General features: G+C 41.9%; 1 protein-coding gene across 1 annotated transcript in view; it reads left to right on the top strand.

Annotated features, from left to right (window-relative positions):
• The window catches only part of NIN (ninein), a gene marked incomplete in the record, with an annotated part of 1,258,852 nt that overhangs the window by 940,910 nt on the left and 302,368 nt on the right, over positions 1-15,574 (top strand). The window contains 1 exon segment of the mRNA XM_044074306.1: positions 3,735-3,848. Coding sequence (XP_043930241.1) covers positions 3,735-3,848 — 114 coding nt within the window.

The following is a 15,574-nucleotide window of genomic DNA, read 5'->3' as shown; positions in this document are numbered from 1 at the left end:
TGAGCCAGTTAGCTACCCATCTAGTAACATGCGGATTGATGCCTAGCTGGGAGACTTTATCTATTATGCCGGAGTGGGGAATAGTGTCGAAGGCTTTGGCTAAGTCAAGGTAGGCGGTGTGCACCGTCTTTCCCTTGTCCATGGCTTCGGTGACTATTTCAAAGAAGTTGACCAATTTTAACAGCCGTGATCTCCGTTTGATAAAACCAGACTGTGTGGGGTCAAGTGTTTGGAAGTTGCCAATGTCCTTGTTTATAAGTTCCATGCTAATGGATTCCATGGCTTTGCAGATCAGGCTAGTTAGGCTGATAGGCCTATAATTGCCTGGGTCATTGAAAGCTGCACCTTTTTGTAGAGGGATGACAGTGGCTGTCCTCCATTCGGCTGGAATGATGCTGCTCAGGTTTAAATATTAAATGATCTTCTTGGACACAAGAGTTCCAATCCCAGTAAAGGGAATAAAGATGGACTATTTGTATGGTGGGACAGATTTATTTGGTGGTGGAAACCTGTTGCAATTGGGTAAAACAGACCTGCATTAGAATTAGAGGGAAAGCACTGTAAGAGAAAGCACAAGGAAAAAGGTGAACTTATTCTTTATAGAAAGCAATGGATGGTGCTTTATGTAATATAAATGTAAATATGAGGGGATGTACAGAATGTTTTCTTTGAAGTGCTGTCAGTTGTCTTTAGAAGTGCTGTATCAAGACTGATACAAGTGCTGTAATGTCATAAATGGCTGGAGGTTTTAACAGAGTTTATACATGTGAACCACACACTCATTTTATGGAACCTAAGAACTCAAAAGGTAATTGTTTGCTTTAGTTGTCTGTTCTTATATCACTAAATTGGTGATAGCTGGTGTTTCTGCAACAAAATGGCTTTCTAAAATAGTGGCACTTTATTATAATGGTGCTAAATACTAATGTTGTAAGGCATACATACAGTTTAATTTCAATGTAGTAATGTAGTAATTAGTGATGTAAAGTGTATTTTCCATTGCATGATGGATCCACCCAATTGTTTGTTGTAGGAGGCTTCCTATTGCAACCCTTAAATGTATTCTTGCTCACCATTTGACATAGCTACAGAGCTGCGATAGTCTCACCCTCCAGGATGGCTTCAACTGCTTCCCCAAACCTGAACAGTAGTGCTCTCTAACACTACACAAAAAGTGCTGACTTCAGTGGCACCACTTACCCTGCCTTTGCCACTTAATGATGGCTTACCCACTCTGCCTAAAGCAAACTAATAGCAGCTTAAAGGGGTAAATTCTGGGCCAGAGAAAATAACTGTAAAAAAAAAAAATGCTTGGCTCAAGAAACCCAAAAATTACAGGTTTATTAAAAATCTGCTTTCAGACTCACAGTGCTTCTTCGTGTAATTTGAAACACATGCATTCAGGTGTTGATAGTGTCACATGACCTGTTTCAGTCAATTTTTAAAGCCACGACTGCAGGTTTCAAGCAGGCACATCTGTTTAGTCCTGGAAACTCAGAATGTGATATATTTAGCCCAGTAGAACATGTATCGTTTTACATAGGAAAGTGTAACAGACACCTCAAAGATCAAATGTGTGTGCATTATTCAGAGCTGTATTACAACTCATGCACTATTTAAACATAGTAGAGGCTGACTCAGATCATAGGTTTATGTGTTGAGTATTACAGGTAGTCTTTTTGGACAACAGAAGTAGATATTTGGCAACCAAGACAAAGTTCTGTGGATATATGTGATAAACATTGTTAAGGGTTGTCAGACATCCATGATTAAATGGATATTATTTTAATAAACTAGTCTGTTTTGGTTTCATTGATCCATGACTTTTTCCCCTTTGGGTCACTCTTATCTCAGTTCCACAGCCAAATTGTGTATTTGCTTAATCAGCAATGATCTCCAGCAAACTAATAGATTATGCTGTTTGCCCACACACATCTTTCAACCTGCTGAGTACAGATGCTTATATATAGATGTGTGTTTTGGGTCCTAACCTGCTCTGATCTCTGAGAATGTCAGCTGGCTGTTCTGCTGACCAATTCACTCCATCAGGGGCAAGACCCTTTGGCCATTCATTCCCTCAGTGTAAGAGTTGAGCATACCCAGGAGTGGTGCCTTTATGTATCCGATTGATCAGAGTTATTCTCATGCCATTATGCGTAGTGCATGCAGTGAGTATTGTATGGAATGGTCACTCAGTTAAGAGTGTTGTAGGTCATAAACCTTGTTTTCTACCCCCCTCTAACAGAGCCACCTCACTGGCCCTCATCAAGAGAAATCTTGATGAGTGGATGGGAAATAGAAAATTCACCCCGGGGATCACTCCAGTGGCTCTACCCGACAGATGCACTGGGAACTAAGGTCGGGTGGCATTGTGCGAGGGTAATCCTATGGGCTAGGCTTGTAAAGGCTCCAGGGCCATTAGCCTAGTACACACCTATGAACCTGTGAACCAAGGCATTCCTTTTCACTGGCAATCCAGTCTGCTTTAAGGAGCTTGACAGGACCATGTATCCTGTAAACGTGAGCATCTTCACCCTGCAAATAGCGAGTGGGCTAAGTCCCTCGTTCTTCTCCTTCTGAGACACTTTCTGTGACAGTAGAGCCATTAAGTATATACTGGATTTTAGGCAGGGATCTGTCACCTTATGCCTCGAAGCCTGCTGCAGATGCTGGTGGTTTATATGTTGTCACCCAAATAAGCTGATCTATTGCACTGATCCCATGCATTTGTTTCTATACGTGTGTGTGGGTGAAGGCAAGTGCTTTCTGCTTTTCACAGTTCACCAGACTGAGACAGTGGTCAACAGGTGTAAAGGTGGTGTTCCTATCGCGTGATCGAAAATTGTAAATGGCGAACGTGTATTGAGTGAACTGATTGGTCAAAACGTCGCACGCGTAACATGGAAATTGCCGTAGGGAATATTTTCCCTTTACTTCAATGCAGTGTGATCTCAGAGTAGGAATATTTAAGTAGCAGGGTTGTGGGGGTGCAGGGGGGCTTGCCCCCCCTGCCTACAACATTTAATTAAGTATAGTTTTTTATTTTTATTTTTTTGTTATATTTTCGAAATTTCAAACATCGCTCATATAGTGTTGCCCATGGTGTTTGAAACTTTCGAAAATATAATATAGACCCGTAAAGGTGTGTAAACCCCTCCATTTCAGAAAGGTTAAATTCTTAATTTGTGGTTTCTTGGAGAACTTGGAATTTAGATTTATTTTAGGTAACTTCCTCCTTTTAGCTGGATTTCTGTGGTTTGGAGGATGCTAGCCTGTCCATACCCAATTTCTAATTGTTTTAAAGTATGCGAGTTTAAGGTTTGTAGAAACTTCATGTGTTATATTTAAGGTGCATGCAATTCATTTTTGATGAGCAGGAACTATTTTAAAGAAATACCAATCATGGGGAATTTTTGTACCAAAGAAATATAACAGGTGCAACTGCAGATTAACTTCACCTACACGACAAAGTATAGCAGATAAAATAATGAAAATGTGGTGAAGAAACAAGGCAGAAGTATAAAATCACACTTTAACTGCATTTTCGTTATTTGAATTTTTGTACCAGCAGTCCTTAATTGGTTTGTGGTATTAAATGCAGATTTCACGATAGGGTGGGAAAAAAAAGATGACAATCATAGTTGTTACTGTTATGTCACTGAGCTTGAAGTGGTTTGGCATTTGTTCTTTACTGATCTCTTTTTGATCTTCATAAATTATATAATTTCCCTTAGCTGGCAAGATACACATCTCTGGAAAGTGAGCGTGCAGAGGCAATAAGTAAGACTGAGAAGCTGCTAAGAGAGAAGGAAACGCTGAGCGAGGAGTTAAACCGATATGTGGATAAGGTAATTTGTTTCTAGAACATCTGTACTTGGGGTATTTTTTCCCCACTGCTGGTTGTCCCTGTGACCCAACTTTATGATGGTGTTACCAAGGCTGCTTTTTCTCCATAGCAAATGAGGATGACAATTTTCTTTCACCTTTTCTTTGTGCAATTTTTCCATGTGTATACCTTTTCCTGTCAAATGAGGGAATAGGAAAGACCTTTTTAAATAGGTTTGTCACATAAAGTACCTCCCCTTCCATTGTGCTGATCACATTGGTGACAGAATGGAAAATATGGCCTTCATTCTTGATTGGGCGTCGCCCCATTTTTATAGTATTCCTTTGGTCAGGATAGCATATCATTTGCAAAGTGCTGTTCATTTTTGTGTTTGAGATTTTTGCATTCTGCGTCCCTTTTTCTGACTGTCTTGTTATCTCTGTGGCAACAATTTCTTCCTCTTTTTTAATACCTCTGTTGCCACATAGGATCATATGCAAGTACTAGGCTAGCTGCCTTTGTGGGCCATTTTAAGCCTAGCTAATTTCCTCTTACCTTTCTGTCTCTGAGGTAAACGTCTCAACTGTTTTGCCAACTTCCAACCATCTGTACATTTCCAGTTGCAAAGGTGAATGTTAAATACTTGCCTTGTTTTCACCCCCTTTATGATCTTTTACATGGACAAAATGGTGGATTAGTTGTTGGGTCTGACCTTCTCATTCTACACATACACTGATTTTGGGATTCTATAGCATCACTGTTTAACCAAAAATGTGGATGAATTGCGCTCTTCACTTTTTGCATCTTCACTTCTCTGTCACGAGTCCATGATAACCAAACAATTCACATATTTTGACCCTTGCTTCTTTTAGCAGTTTTCATGCATTTCCACAGTCTGCTTGCTCTTTTAGTGAGTTCTGGAAATTTTTTTAATACATAAAGTCAGATATGCATGTTCCAGGGCTGTTTTGTACATTAAGTCCTTGATGTTCATCGTGTTTCACTGTTGCAGTCATTACACTTGGGTTATCCTGCTGGCAGGCTACCCGCAGTTGGCCTGAATTCCAAAGTCATGGTCCGGCATCAGTTGCTGTCACCTCTTTCCTGACATCAGTGTGCCAGGGGTATAAAAGATGTAGCTGATGCCATTTTCTTCAGTCTTTCTTGCCGCGCTGTGCCCGAAGCAAAAGCAGTTTGCAAGTGCCGGTCGGCCGACTCGTGAGATTTCTGAACTTGAATTTCAGATCCGAAGTCTTCAATAAAGCTAAGTACCCCATTGGGGAAACTCTTTTCTTGCTCCAGACCAATGTCAGAAAAAGTTTACAATTGTATTTCTTGTGGGAAGCAAATACCTTATAAGGATTTTCATTCTTACTGTATTCCTTGCCTAGGCCCTGACCATGACATTGCTAGTTGTCGGTTTTGTGCTAGATTTAACCAACACATTATTAAGCGTCAGTACGATTTTGCTTTTCATTACTTTGGCCGAAGGTTTAACTATATAATGCCGTCGGAACAACTGACGACCAGAGTTCATAAAAAGCGCAAGGAAAAAGAAAAGGACAGGCATCCGAGGTCCAAAACCATCGACAAAGCCACTTCTAGGCCAGTCGCCAGTTCATCGATTCTCAGTGAGGTGCTTTCGCAGCCCCTGACACCCACTACCTCAGAGCCACAGGCCACCTCCGATTCCCACGTGCAGACAACTAGGCCTCTGGATACTCAAGATATTGGGCCTTCGGAAATTAATCCCTCAGATGGGTTCGGAGCCGCTGAGCAGGCATCTGCTTCTGAGGATGTTTTCAGACCTACACAGCTTTATATCAAGCCAGCTTCAGCATCCAAGACAAAGATTAAAACAGTTTTAAAGACAAGGAAACAAGTACAGCATTCCCCAGGACAGACTTCCATGCCTACGAAACAGATGCTCAAAATGGCCGAAGACCTAATTACTTTGATCAGGGGTTCCCATCCCCCTCCTGATAAGAGGCCTAGGCAAGACACTGAATATGATTCCTCTGATCAGGTTTCCATTTCCTCTTACTCCTCTTCAGAACAGGGATACTCTATTCCTCCCCATGTGGATTCTGATGCTGAAGAAACTATTCCTTCAGCTTCTCCTCCTGAGGATTACTCCTTTGGGGAAACCCTGCATACCATGAGGGAGCATTTCCACTGGGAGAGCCAAGATTACTCAGATTCTAAGAAAAGGCTCAGAGACTTTCTTTTATTACCTCAGCACAGACCTTTTGCTATTCCACCTGTTCTAGACATTGTAGATGATGTATTTTCTGGCCTGTCTCCCAACTCTTTACCTCCTGCACCTGTTAAGCCAGACAGATACTACAGGGTTCCAGATTCTCATAATTTTCTATATAAAAACCCTGCTGCTGACCCAGAAACTATTTGGTTCCCTTTTCCCGAAGCATATTATCTTTTCTTATAAGAGGCATTCTAATTCAAAGGAAATGTTAAATAGGAAATTAGAACCTTTGGCTAATACAAATGTTGGGATGTATCGTTGTGGCCGTTGTTTGGTTTGTGATAAGACCAAAAATATGCATGGGATGAAAATAAATGGAAGGAAATATTTGGCATTTGAAAGGTTTGACTGTATGTCCTCAGGTGTAGTGTACATTTTGAGGTGCGATTGTATCATGCCTGTATGGTACATTGGTCAGACTACCAGGAAGGTGAAGGTGCGTATTTTGGAGCATTTGGGTGACATTAGGAGGGGAAATATGGATAGTCCAGTAGCTACTCATTTTATTAACATGCATAATGGTAACATTGAGGGTTTTGTATTTAGTGCACTTGCTAGACCTCATTTTTGTACAGGAAATTTTAAGACTGCATTGAATAGGTTAGAGCATAGGATGATTATAGGGTACCATACATTATTTCCTGTTGGGATGAATTTAGACAGCGGATGCAATTTGACTTGTGTGTGCTGGAATCTTTGAATCATAATGAAATTTGAGTGTATTTAATTTAATTTAATTTAATTTTTCTAAATGTGCATCTTAATGTTATATGTATATATTTGTAAAATTTAAAACAACATGAATAATTTATATTAAATTAGATTTAATATTTAATATTTTTTGATAAATTAGATTTTTGTATTTAAATTTTCACATATAATAGTATTTGAATGTTAGATGATTTGTCACAGTGTTGATAGGGTTAAAATACCTGATGAATTGATTGATTGATTGATTGTTTAATTGATGAGTATATAAAGGAGAATGTGTATATCTGGATGTTTGTTCCATTGAAGGCAAATTGCCGAGGTACCAGGACGGATGAATAAGATGGATTAAAGCTGCTTCTCTTTGTCTCACCTTCTGACTGCTTATTTCTATGGTGTATTTCCAGAAACTATTTCTCAAGGTCCCAAAGGGGTCAAGGCCACTACTGCAAAAAACCCTGTCCCCTCAGATAGAGATTCTAGGACACTGGACAGATGGGGGGAAAAGTTTACACTTCTGCTACCTTGGCTGTAAGGGCTTTAAATTGTCAGTTTCATATGCTTAAATATCAGCAATATTTAATGTCTCTGCTAAAACAGAAAATGTTGACAAACTGAATGTTCTGAGAACAAGGAAATGCAGGATTTATTGCATGCAGCTGAACAAGTGGGAAAACATACTTTACAATGTGGTTATGATTCATTGGAGGCCTCTTGCAGGGCCGCTGTAACAGGTTCTGTCATTAGAAGCCATGCTTGGTTAAAGGAACAGACTCTGCCTGATCATGTTAAAGCAAAATTATTGGATGCTCCATTACAGCATGATACTTTGTTTGGTGTTAAGGCAGAAGAGGTGCTGAAGAAAATGGAGGATAAAGCTAAATCTATGCAAACAGTAAAGGATTTCTTACAGGTACAGCCACCCAGATTTAGCAGGAACTGGCCTTCTAAGAATTGGTCCTTTCCCGTGTCAGACAGGCCACAAAGAGGCAGATACAGATGCCATAGAGGCAGACAACAGCCCCAGGGCTCATACAGGCCCAAACAATAGGGTGCTTCTACCTCCAAAAGCGGAGAAGACAAATCACAGCCATATAGGAAACAGTCCCAATGACTTCCCTCTGCCATTGCCAAGTATTTATCTTTGGGCAGCACCCTTAGGAGGAAAGCTAGCACTTTTTTTCACAAAATTGGCACATGATCACCCAGGACAAATGTGTCTTAAATATAGTCCATCAGGGCTACAGGTTCCACTTTCACACCCTTCAAAAGGCAAAAGGTATGCCAGACCTGCCATGCAATCAATGGGCAGAGGCACAAAAACAAGTTTCTTCTTTCATGTACATGAGGGCTATTCAGCCAGTGCCACAACAAGAGCAGGGACAAGGATTTTACTCAAGACTTTTCTTAGTACCAAGAAAGGACAAAGCATGGAGACCAATTCTGGACTTGTCTATTCTAAATACTTTCCTGGACATTCCGAAATTCAAAATGTTGACTCTGCAGCAGCTTCTGCCCATGCTGAGCAAGAAGGCTTGGCTTGTAACTTTGGACCTCAAAGAGGCATACCTGCATGCCCCAATCAGACAATCTTGCAGAAGATACCTCAGATTCATAGCTGGCTCAATGCAGTACCTATTCTCTGCACTGCCCTTTGGCTTATCTACTGCGCCCAGGGTCTTCACAAAATGTCTGGCAGCAGTAATTGCATTTTGCAGACAAAGAGGAATTCAAATATATCCCTATTTGGATGACTGCCTTATTCAAGCAGAGACCAAAGACACTCTACTAAAGCATCTGGCGTTTGTAAAAAGATTACTAATTTGCATAGGGTACACAGTAAATGAAAAGAAATCAAAACTAGTGCCCTCTCAAGAGATAATATTCCTGGGTGCAAGCTTAAATACAACTGCCCAGATGGCTTATCTCACTCCAGACAAACAAAGGCAACTGACTTCTTACTTCAAAAGCATGGCAACAAAGACCCAGTTATCTGCAAGAACAATTCTGCAGGCTCTGGGCTACATGACATACTGCATTCTGCTAATTCCATATGCAAGACTGCATGTGAGGAAACTACAATGATATCTAAAAAGTGTTTGGACTCAACATTGCCACAGCCTGGAAACATTAATTACTCTTATTCCCTGCCTGCAACAGGGTTTCGATGGTGGGCACAGGCCTGTCACCACAACAAGGGACAGCCCTTCACTTTACCCACAGCCAGGCAGACACTAACAACGGATGCATCGGATTATGCCTGGGGTAGCACACATGGCAGGAAAATGTATTCAGGGCACATGGCCCACAAGCCAAATGCTTCTTCTTATCAATCAAAAAGAGATGCTAGCTGTACAGAATGCCCTGACCGCCTTTAAGGACCTACTTCATCCAGGACAACTGCTGATAAAGACGGACAATACTACAGTCATGTGGTCATAGACAAGCAAGGAATCACACATTCCTACCCCCTCTGCAGACAAGCCATGACTTTGTGGAACACAGCATTGACTTATCAAGTACACCTGCAAGCACAATTCCTGCCAGGAAAGACAAATACTTTGCCAGATGAACTAAGCAGAAACCTCATGGATCCTCATGAGTGGAAACTAAATCCACAAATCTTCAGCATGATAACAGGGGAATGGGGATGCCCAGACATAGATCTATTTGCCTCCCCTCACAACTGCCAGCTACAGAGATTCTGCACTCGGACTTAGCACAAACAAGCATGGAAAGTGGACGCCCTTTCATTCAGCTGGAAAGCCCTTACAGTATATGCCTTCCCTCCTCTGCCTCTCCTCCCCAAGGTACTCCTAAAGGTCAGAGAAGAGAAAAATGATCCTGATTGCCCCAGACTGGCCACATCAGCACTGGTACCCAATCCTAAAGAGTTTGTCTCAAGGCCCAGCCTGGATATTACCTCAAATTCCTCATTTGCTGACCTAGCAAAACAATCAGATCCTAAACAGCCAGCTCAGAACCCTAAATCTGGCTGCATGGCGGATAATGTGACCATTCAGAACACACCTCTCTCTAAAGCAGTTATGGATGTTATTTTGGAGGCCAGGAGGCCCAGCACCAGAAAATCTTATGCAGAAAAATGGAAGAGATTCTGTGCTTGGAATCAGGCACAAGGAATTGACATGCTTGTTCCAAATATTCCTCAGATTTTACAATACCTAACTGAGATGCTGGACAAAGGCCTATCCTTCTTATCAATTAAGATCCATGCCTCTGCCATTTCAGCTCATACAATACGGACCCACCTATTTTTTCTCATCTTCTGCTAAGGCAGTATCTCAGAGGGGCCAAAAACATAAGACCTCCAAGGAGAGCTCCAATACCTGCATGGGACCTCAATTTTGTCTTGGAAAAATTCACACTGCCTCCTTTTGAGCCAGCCAATACAGCTGAGATAAAATACTTATCATGGAAAACAGTTCTTCCCCTAGCAATAACTTCAGCAAGATGAGTCTGAGTTACAGGCACTAATGGCTGTGGAACCTTTTATTATTTTCCATCCGGACAGGGTTTCTGTAAGGACAAACCCAACATTTATGCCTAAGGTAGTGTCCAGTGTGGCTCTTAACCAAACCATACATTTGCCTACCTTTTATCCACACCTGCAGAATAAGGGGGAGAGACTTCTGCATTCTTTGGACATACACAGACAGCTACGCTTTTACTTGGACAAAACTAAAGCTTTCAGAAAGACTGAGCAACTCTTAGTGGCATATGCTGCAGTATCGCAAGGAAAAGCTATTTCAAAGCAGACTATTTCAAAATGGATAGGCCACTGCATTTGTTTCTGCTATTCACAACATGGCAAATCAGTGCCTAAGGGCATTAGGCCACATTCTACCAGAGCAGCAGCCACTTCAGCAGCCTTCCTCAGAGGAGTACCAACCAAGGACATTTTGGAGGCTGCAACCTGGACTTCAGTGCACACTTTTACAAAGCACTACCACTTACCTCTTTACTCTAAATCCAGAGCAGGCTTTGCCACTGCAGTTCTGCAGGGCCTCATAGCCACTCCTAATTCTATTTAGGCCCAGCCACCCAACCTCAGCTTTGGGATTCAACCCAAGTATAATGACTGCAACAGTGAAACACGATGAACATAGTACAGTTGTGTACCTACCATAAATGTAGATGTTCGAGTGTATTAACTGTTGCAGTCCAGGTTACCCTCCCACCATCCCCCTTTCATTGCTGGGACTTATCTGTACTTCTTTATTCTATACAACCTATGTGGTGTATTTGCTTGTAGATGAAGGTTATGTGCATGCTTTTTTATGATCAGAATTTTTTAGCCTACCCTTTTGGGGGGCACCTGACATCTGGGGCAAGAAAAACTGAAGAAAATGGCGTCGGCTGCATCTTTTATACCCCTGGCGCACTGACGTCAGGGAAGAGGCGACAGCAACCGACACCGGACCACGACTTTGGAATTCAGACTGACTGCGGGTAGCTTGCCAGCAGGATAACCCAAGTGTAATGACTGCAACAGTGAGTACACTCGAACATCTACATTTATGGTAGGTACACAACTGTACTTTCTGCAGACTGCTGCTTTACATTGTAGTGCATACATGGTCACCCCTGCATTCTCCGAGGCATCTTTGGTCACAGATCATCGTGAAAGGCATCTCCTGTATGGTCGCTACCAAGTCCTTTGTTTAAAATACTGCAGTCAGATGGCAGATGATTGTTTTGTGTATTGATTACAAAAGTTGCCCAGTGACCAGCCCCATATGCCTGGTTATCAAATGCCAATAAATACACTGCTTATATTTCTTGACTCCTGTGTAACCACAAAAGCATGAATTAAAAATAGGAAAATGCTATAGACGTTTCTCTCCACAGCAGCATACGGGTTTTCTTTTAAACCTCTTAAACATTTCACAGCATACTAGACTACCATTTAGTGTACAGCAAGATTCTGTGGAGAGTTATTTTCACAGGTGGAGCAACTCTGCAGTAGGGAAGGATATTGGCAGGATGTGGAACTGGCTTTCAGTGCACTGGTGATGCAGAATGTAGATATAAACAGAAAACGATCAGTAAGGTTATATGGTTCAACATGAGCTCATATTTAAGAAGCGAGCCCACTGTAACTTCATGTTTAGGAAGTGGCACCATGGGAGGGTAGTTGACCTTTTATTCACTTAAATGATTTAGCGCTCTGATGGAATTCCCCAGTGGTGTAGATATAAAGCTGTTAGTCTATCTGTGGATATACAAATGTAGCCAAGTGTAACAGCTTTTTAATTTCATTGTTAATGTTTGTTTTATCTGTGTGGGCAAACCAGATGATGAAATGACTGTTTGTTCATGTGTTATCTTTGAAATTACAGGTTTAGTAACAGGTTAAGACAAAATTGAAATTATGCCATAAACTGAATATACAAATTGGAAAAATAAAGCAGCCCTTGAACTGTTTTTTTAATGTACAGTGCAGTAATAAGTCTCTAACTCTGCGTTTTTGGGTTCATCATTGAACTGGTTTGTATATGTAGTAGTGTTTGATTCATGACTGTAGAGAAAGTCCGTTTTGTTCATGGTGTCAATCCTTTAAGGTGGACCACAGAATGATGTAGATTTAAGCATCCGTGTCATCTGGTAGGTGAAGTTGTTCAGTGGTAAGAAGGGCTGGATAAGATTGAGAACTGGACAGGACAAAGTCCTATCCTCAAAGTCAGAAGCACAGCAGTTGCTATGTGATGGTTATATATATACTGAAATATTTGGTGTATTCATTGAAGTATTTAGTACAGAAAGAACCTGTGGAGTTGTCAGAACACTGGTTGAGTAGTATTTTGTAGATGTCATATGTACTGCAGTGCCAGTATCTTTATGGTGCGGAGGGATGGAGTCCCTCACTAAAACTCAAATGATCCAGGTTCTTTTACCAACTCAGGTGCTGGAAAATCCAAATGAAGAGGGTGATGAATGATGGTATGGAGGGAGGTACACTCCACCTATAATCTTTTGGAGAAACTGCAGATAAAATCATTTGCTTTTGTTGGATGGGACTTGGGTATGCAGGTGACAAGACTTTGCCCCACTGTATTGTATAGGGGCCTCCAGAGCACACATAGGAACTGTAGGATGAGCATAATGATAATCCACTGCTGGCTGCCTGGATGATGTTGCCAAAATAATTTCTCATTTGGTTAGGGAACAGATGGTCGCTTGACCAGTTGATTGTCAGAGGGGGAAGGAAAACAGAAAATAAAATTTCTTGGGTTTATGTGCCATAGATTTAAGTAGTACTTGCTCCAGGAATGACTTGGTCACATATAGGTTGAACAGAATGTTCAGGAGCGAGATATTGCCACTTCAGACTGTTGAGTTGTTTGATGTTCTTCGTGTTTCACTGTTGCAGTCATCACATTTGGCTTATCTGCCTGCAGGTAGCCCTCAGCTGGCCTGAATACCAGAGTCTTGGATTCCTGCATCGGATGCTGTCTCTTCTTCCATGACGTCAGGTCGTCAGGGGTATAAAACATGCAGCCGACGCCATTACATCAGTCTTTCGTGCCTTGCGGTGCCTGAAGCAGAAGCAGTTCGCAAGTGCCAGTCGGCCGACTCCTGAAATTTTCGTTTTTGAGTTTCAGAACTGAAGTCTTCAAAATATAAGTACCCCGTTGGGGATCTTTTTTCTTTCTCCAACTGATGTCAGTAAAAGTTAACAATTGTCTTACCTGTGGAAAGCAAATAACTCATAAAGATTTCCATTCCTACTGCATTTCTTGCTTAGGCCCAGACCACGACGTCCCTCATTGTCGGTTTTGTGTCTTGTTCAACCCCCAAACTATTCATCGTCAGGCTATCTTTGCAGAACATTATTTTGGTACTCTGTATCCGTACTCCAAAATGGCTTTGTTAAGTCATCTGACTACCGATCTTCCCAAAAAATGTAAGGATAAAGACAGAGACAGACCGCATAGGTCCAAAACTGCAGACAATGCTTCCATTAAGCTAGTCGCCAGTCCGCCGGTACTCAGTGAGGCACTTTCGCAGTCCCTGATACCCGCTACTTTAGATTCGCAGGCCTCTACTGAGACCCATTCAGAGTCTGGTATGCCGCAAGATGCTTCTTCAGCTATGGAACCTACGGATGTCTCTGGGGCCACTATGCAGGCACCAGCTTCTGGGGGTGTATTCAGGCCTACAGACTTGCATTTTAAACCAATGCCATCTTCTTCATCCAGGCCTAAAACTCGCACCACGCCTAGAAAACCAATGTCCAAACCCCATGCTTAGGCCCATATGCCTAAAAAACAAATGCTTAGAATGGCTGAAGACCTTATTACCTTAATTAGGGGAAGCCAACCTTCCCCCTTGCAAGAGACCTAGAACTGATTTTCCTTCTGATTCTTCTGATCAGAAATCTGATATTTCTGTTCCTTCTGATTACCAGGATTTTCCCTTATCTACCTATGAGGATTCTGATGCAGAGGATTCCATTCCCTCTGCTTCCCCTCCAGAAGATTTTACTTTTGGTGAAACCTTGCACACTCTTAGGGAGCATTTCTGCTGGGAAAGCCAGGATTACTCTGACTCCAAAAAGAGGCTTAGAGAATTCTTACTCCTTCCTCAACACAGGCCTTTAGCTATCCCTCCTGTTCTGGACATTGTAGATGATGCTTTCTTGGAATCTAGCCTTTCCCCAGACACCTTACCTCCAGTTTCCAGAAAACCTGACCGGTATTACAGACTACCTGACTCTCACAAGTTCCTCTTCAAGAATCCTACTGCGGATCCAGAGACCATTTCCCAAGGACCAAAAGGCATTAAGGCTACTGCTGCCAAAAATCCTACCCCTTCTGATAGAGATTCTAGAGCCTTGGACAGATGGGGTAAGAAGGTATACACTTCTGCTACTTTGGCCATTAGGGCTTTAAATTGCCAGTTTCATACGTTAAAGTACCAACAGCATATTATGGGACTGCTTAAACAGAAAATGATGTTGATTCCTGACTGTTCTGAACACAACAAATTACAGGATTTAATGCACTCTGCAGAACTAGTTGGTAAACATACTTTACAATGTGGTTTTGACTCTTTAGAAGCATCTTGCAGGGCTGCTGTCACTGGGTCTGTACTTAGAAGGCAAGCTTGGCTTATGGAGCAAAAGTTGCCAGATCATGTTAAAGCTAAATTACTGGATTTTCCCTTAAACCAAGACCACCTGTTTGGCAACAAAGCAGAAGTCCTCAAGAATGGAGGAAAAAACTAAATCTATGCAAACTGTTAAAGATTTCCTACAAGTACAACCTCCCAGATTTAGTAGACATTGGCCTTCAAAGAATTTTTCCTTTCCAGTCTCTTCCAGGCCTTCTCAGTCTAAACCCAGGAACAGCAGACCCAACTAGGTTACAGTCATAGGCTACGCACAGGCCTAAGCAGTGGGGGGCTCCCACTTCCAAAGAAGGGAGTAGTAAGCCACCCCCCTACAGAAAATTGTCACAATGACTTAATCTTAACCCTTCCAAGCCCTGCTCAACTGCCTTCTCCCTTAAGAGGAAACTTACCCTGCATGTAAAAAACTGGGAACTCAATACCCAGGACAAATGGGTTTTGAATATAGTTTCCCAAGGATACAGATTCCACTTTCACACCCTACCAACCCCAAACGGTTGGCCAGGCCTACCCCCAAATCAGTGGGCAGAGGCCCAACAGCAGGTTCTCTCTCTTCTAAGTATCAGGGCTATTCAACCTGTCCCAGCAGAACAAAGGGGACAAGGTTTTTATTCCAGACTTTTCCT

Source organism: Protopterus annectens, chromosome 6.part0 (genome assembly GCF_019279795.1).
Source record: "Protopterus annectens isolate FY-2018-M chromosome 6.part0, PAN1.0, whole genome shotgun sequence".
Taxonomy (NCBI): domain Eukaryota; kingdom Metazoa; phylum Chordata; order Ceratodontiformes; family Protopteridae; genus Protopterus; species Protopterus annectens.
Note: the sequence above shows the minus strand (reverse complement) of the source record. Positions and strands in the feature narration are given on the sequence as shown.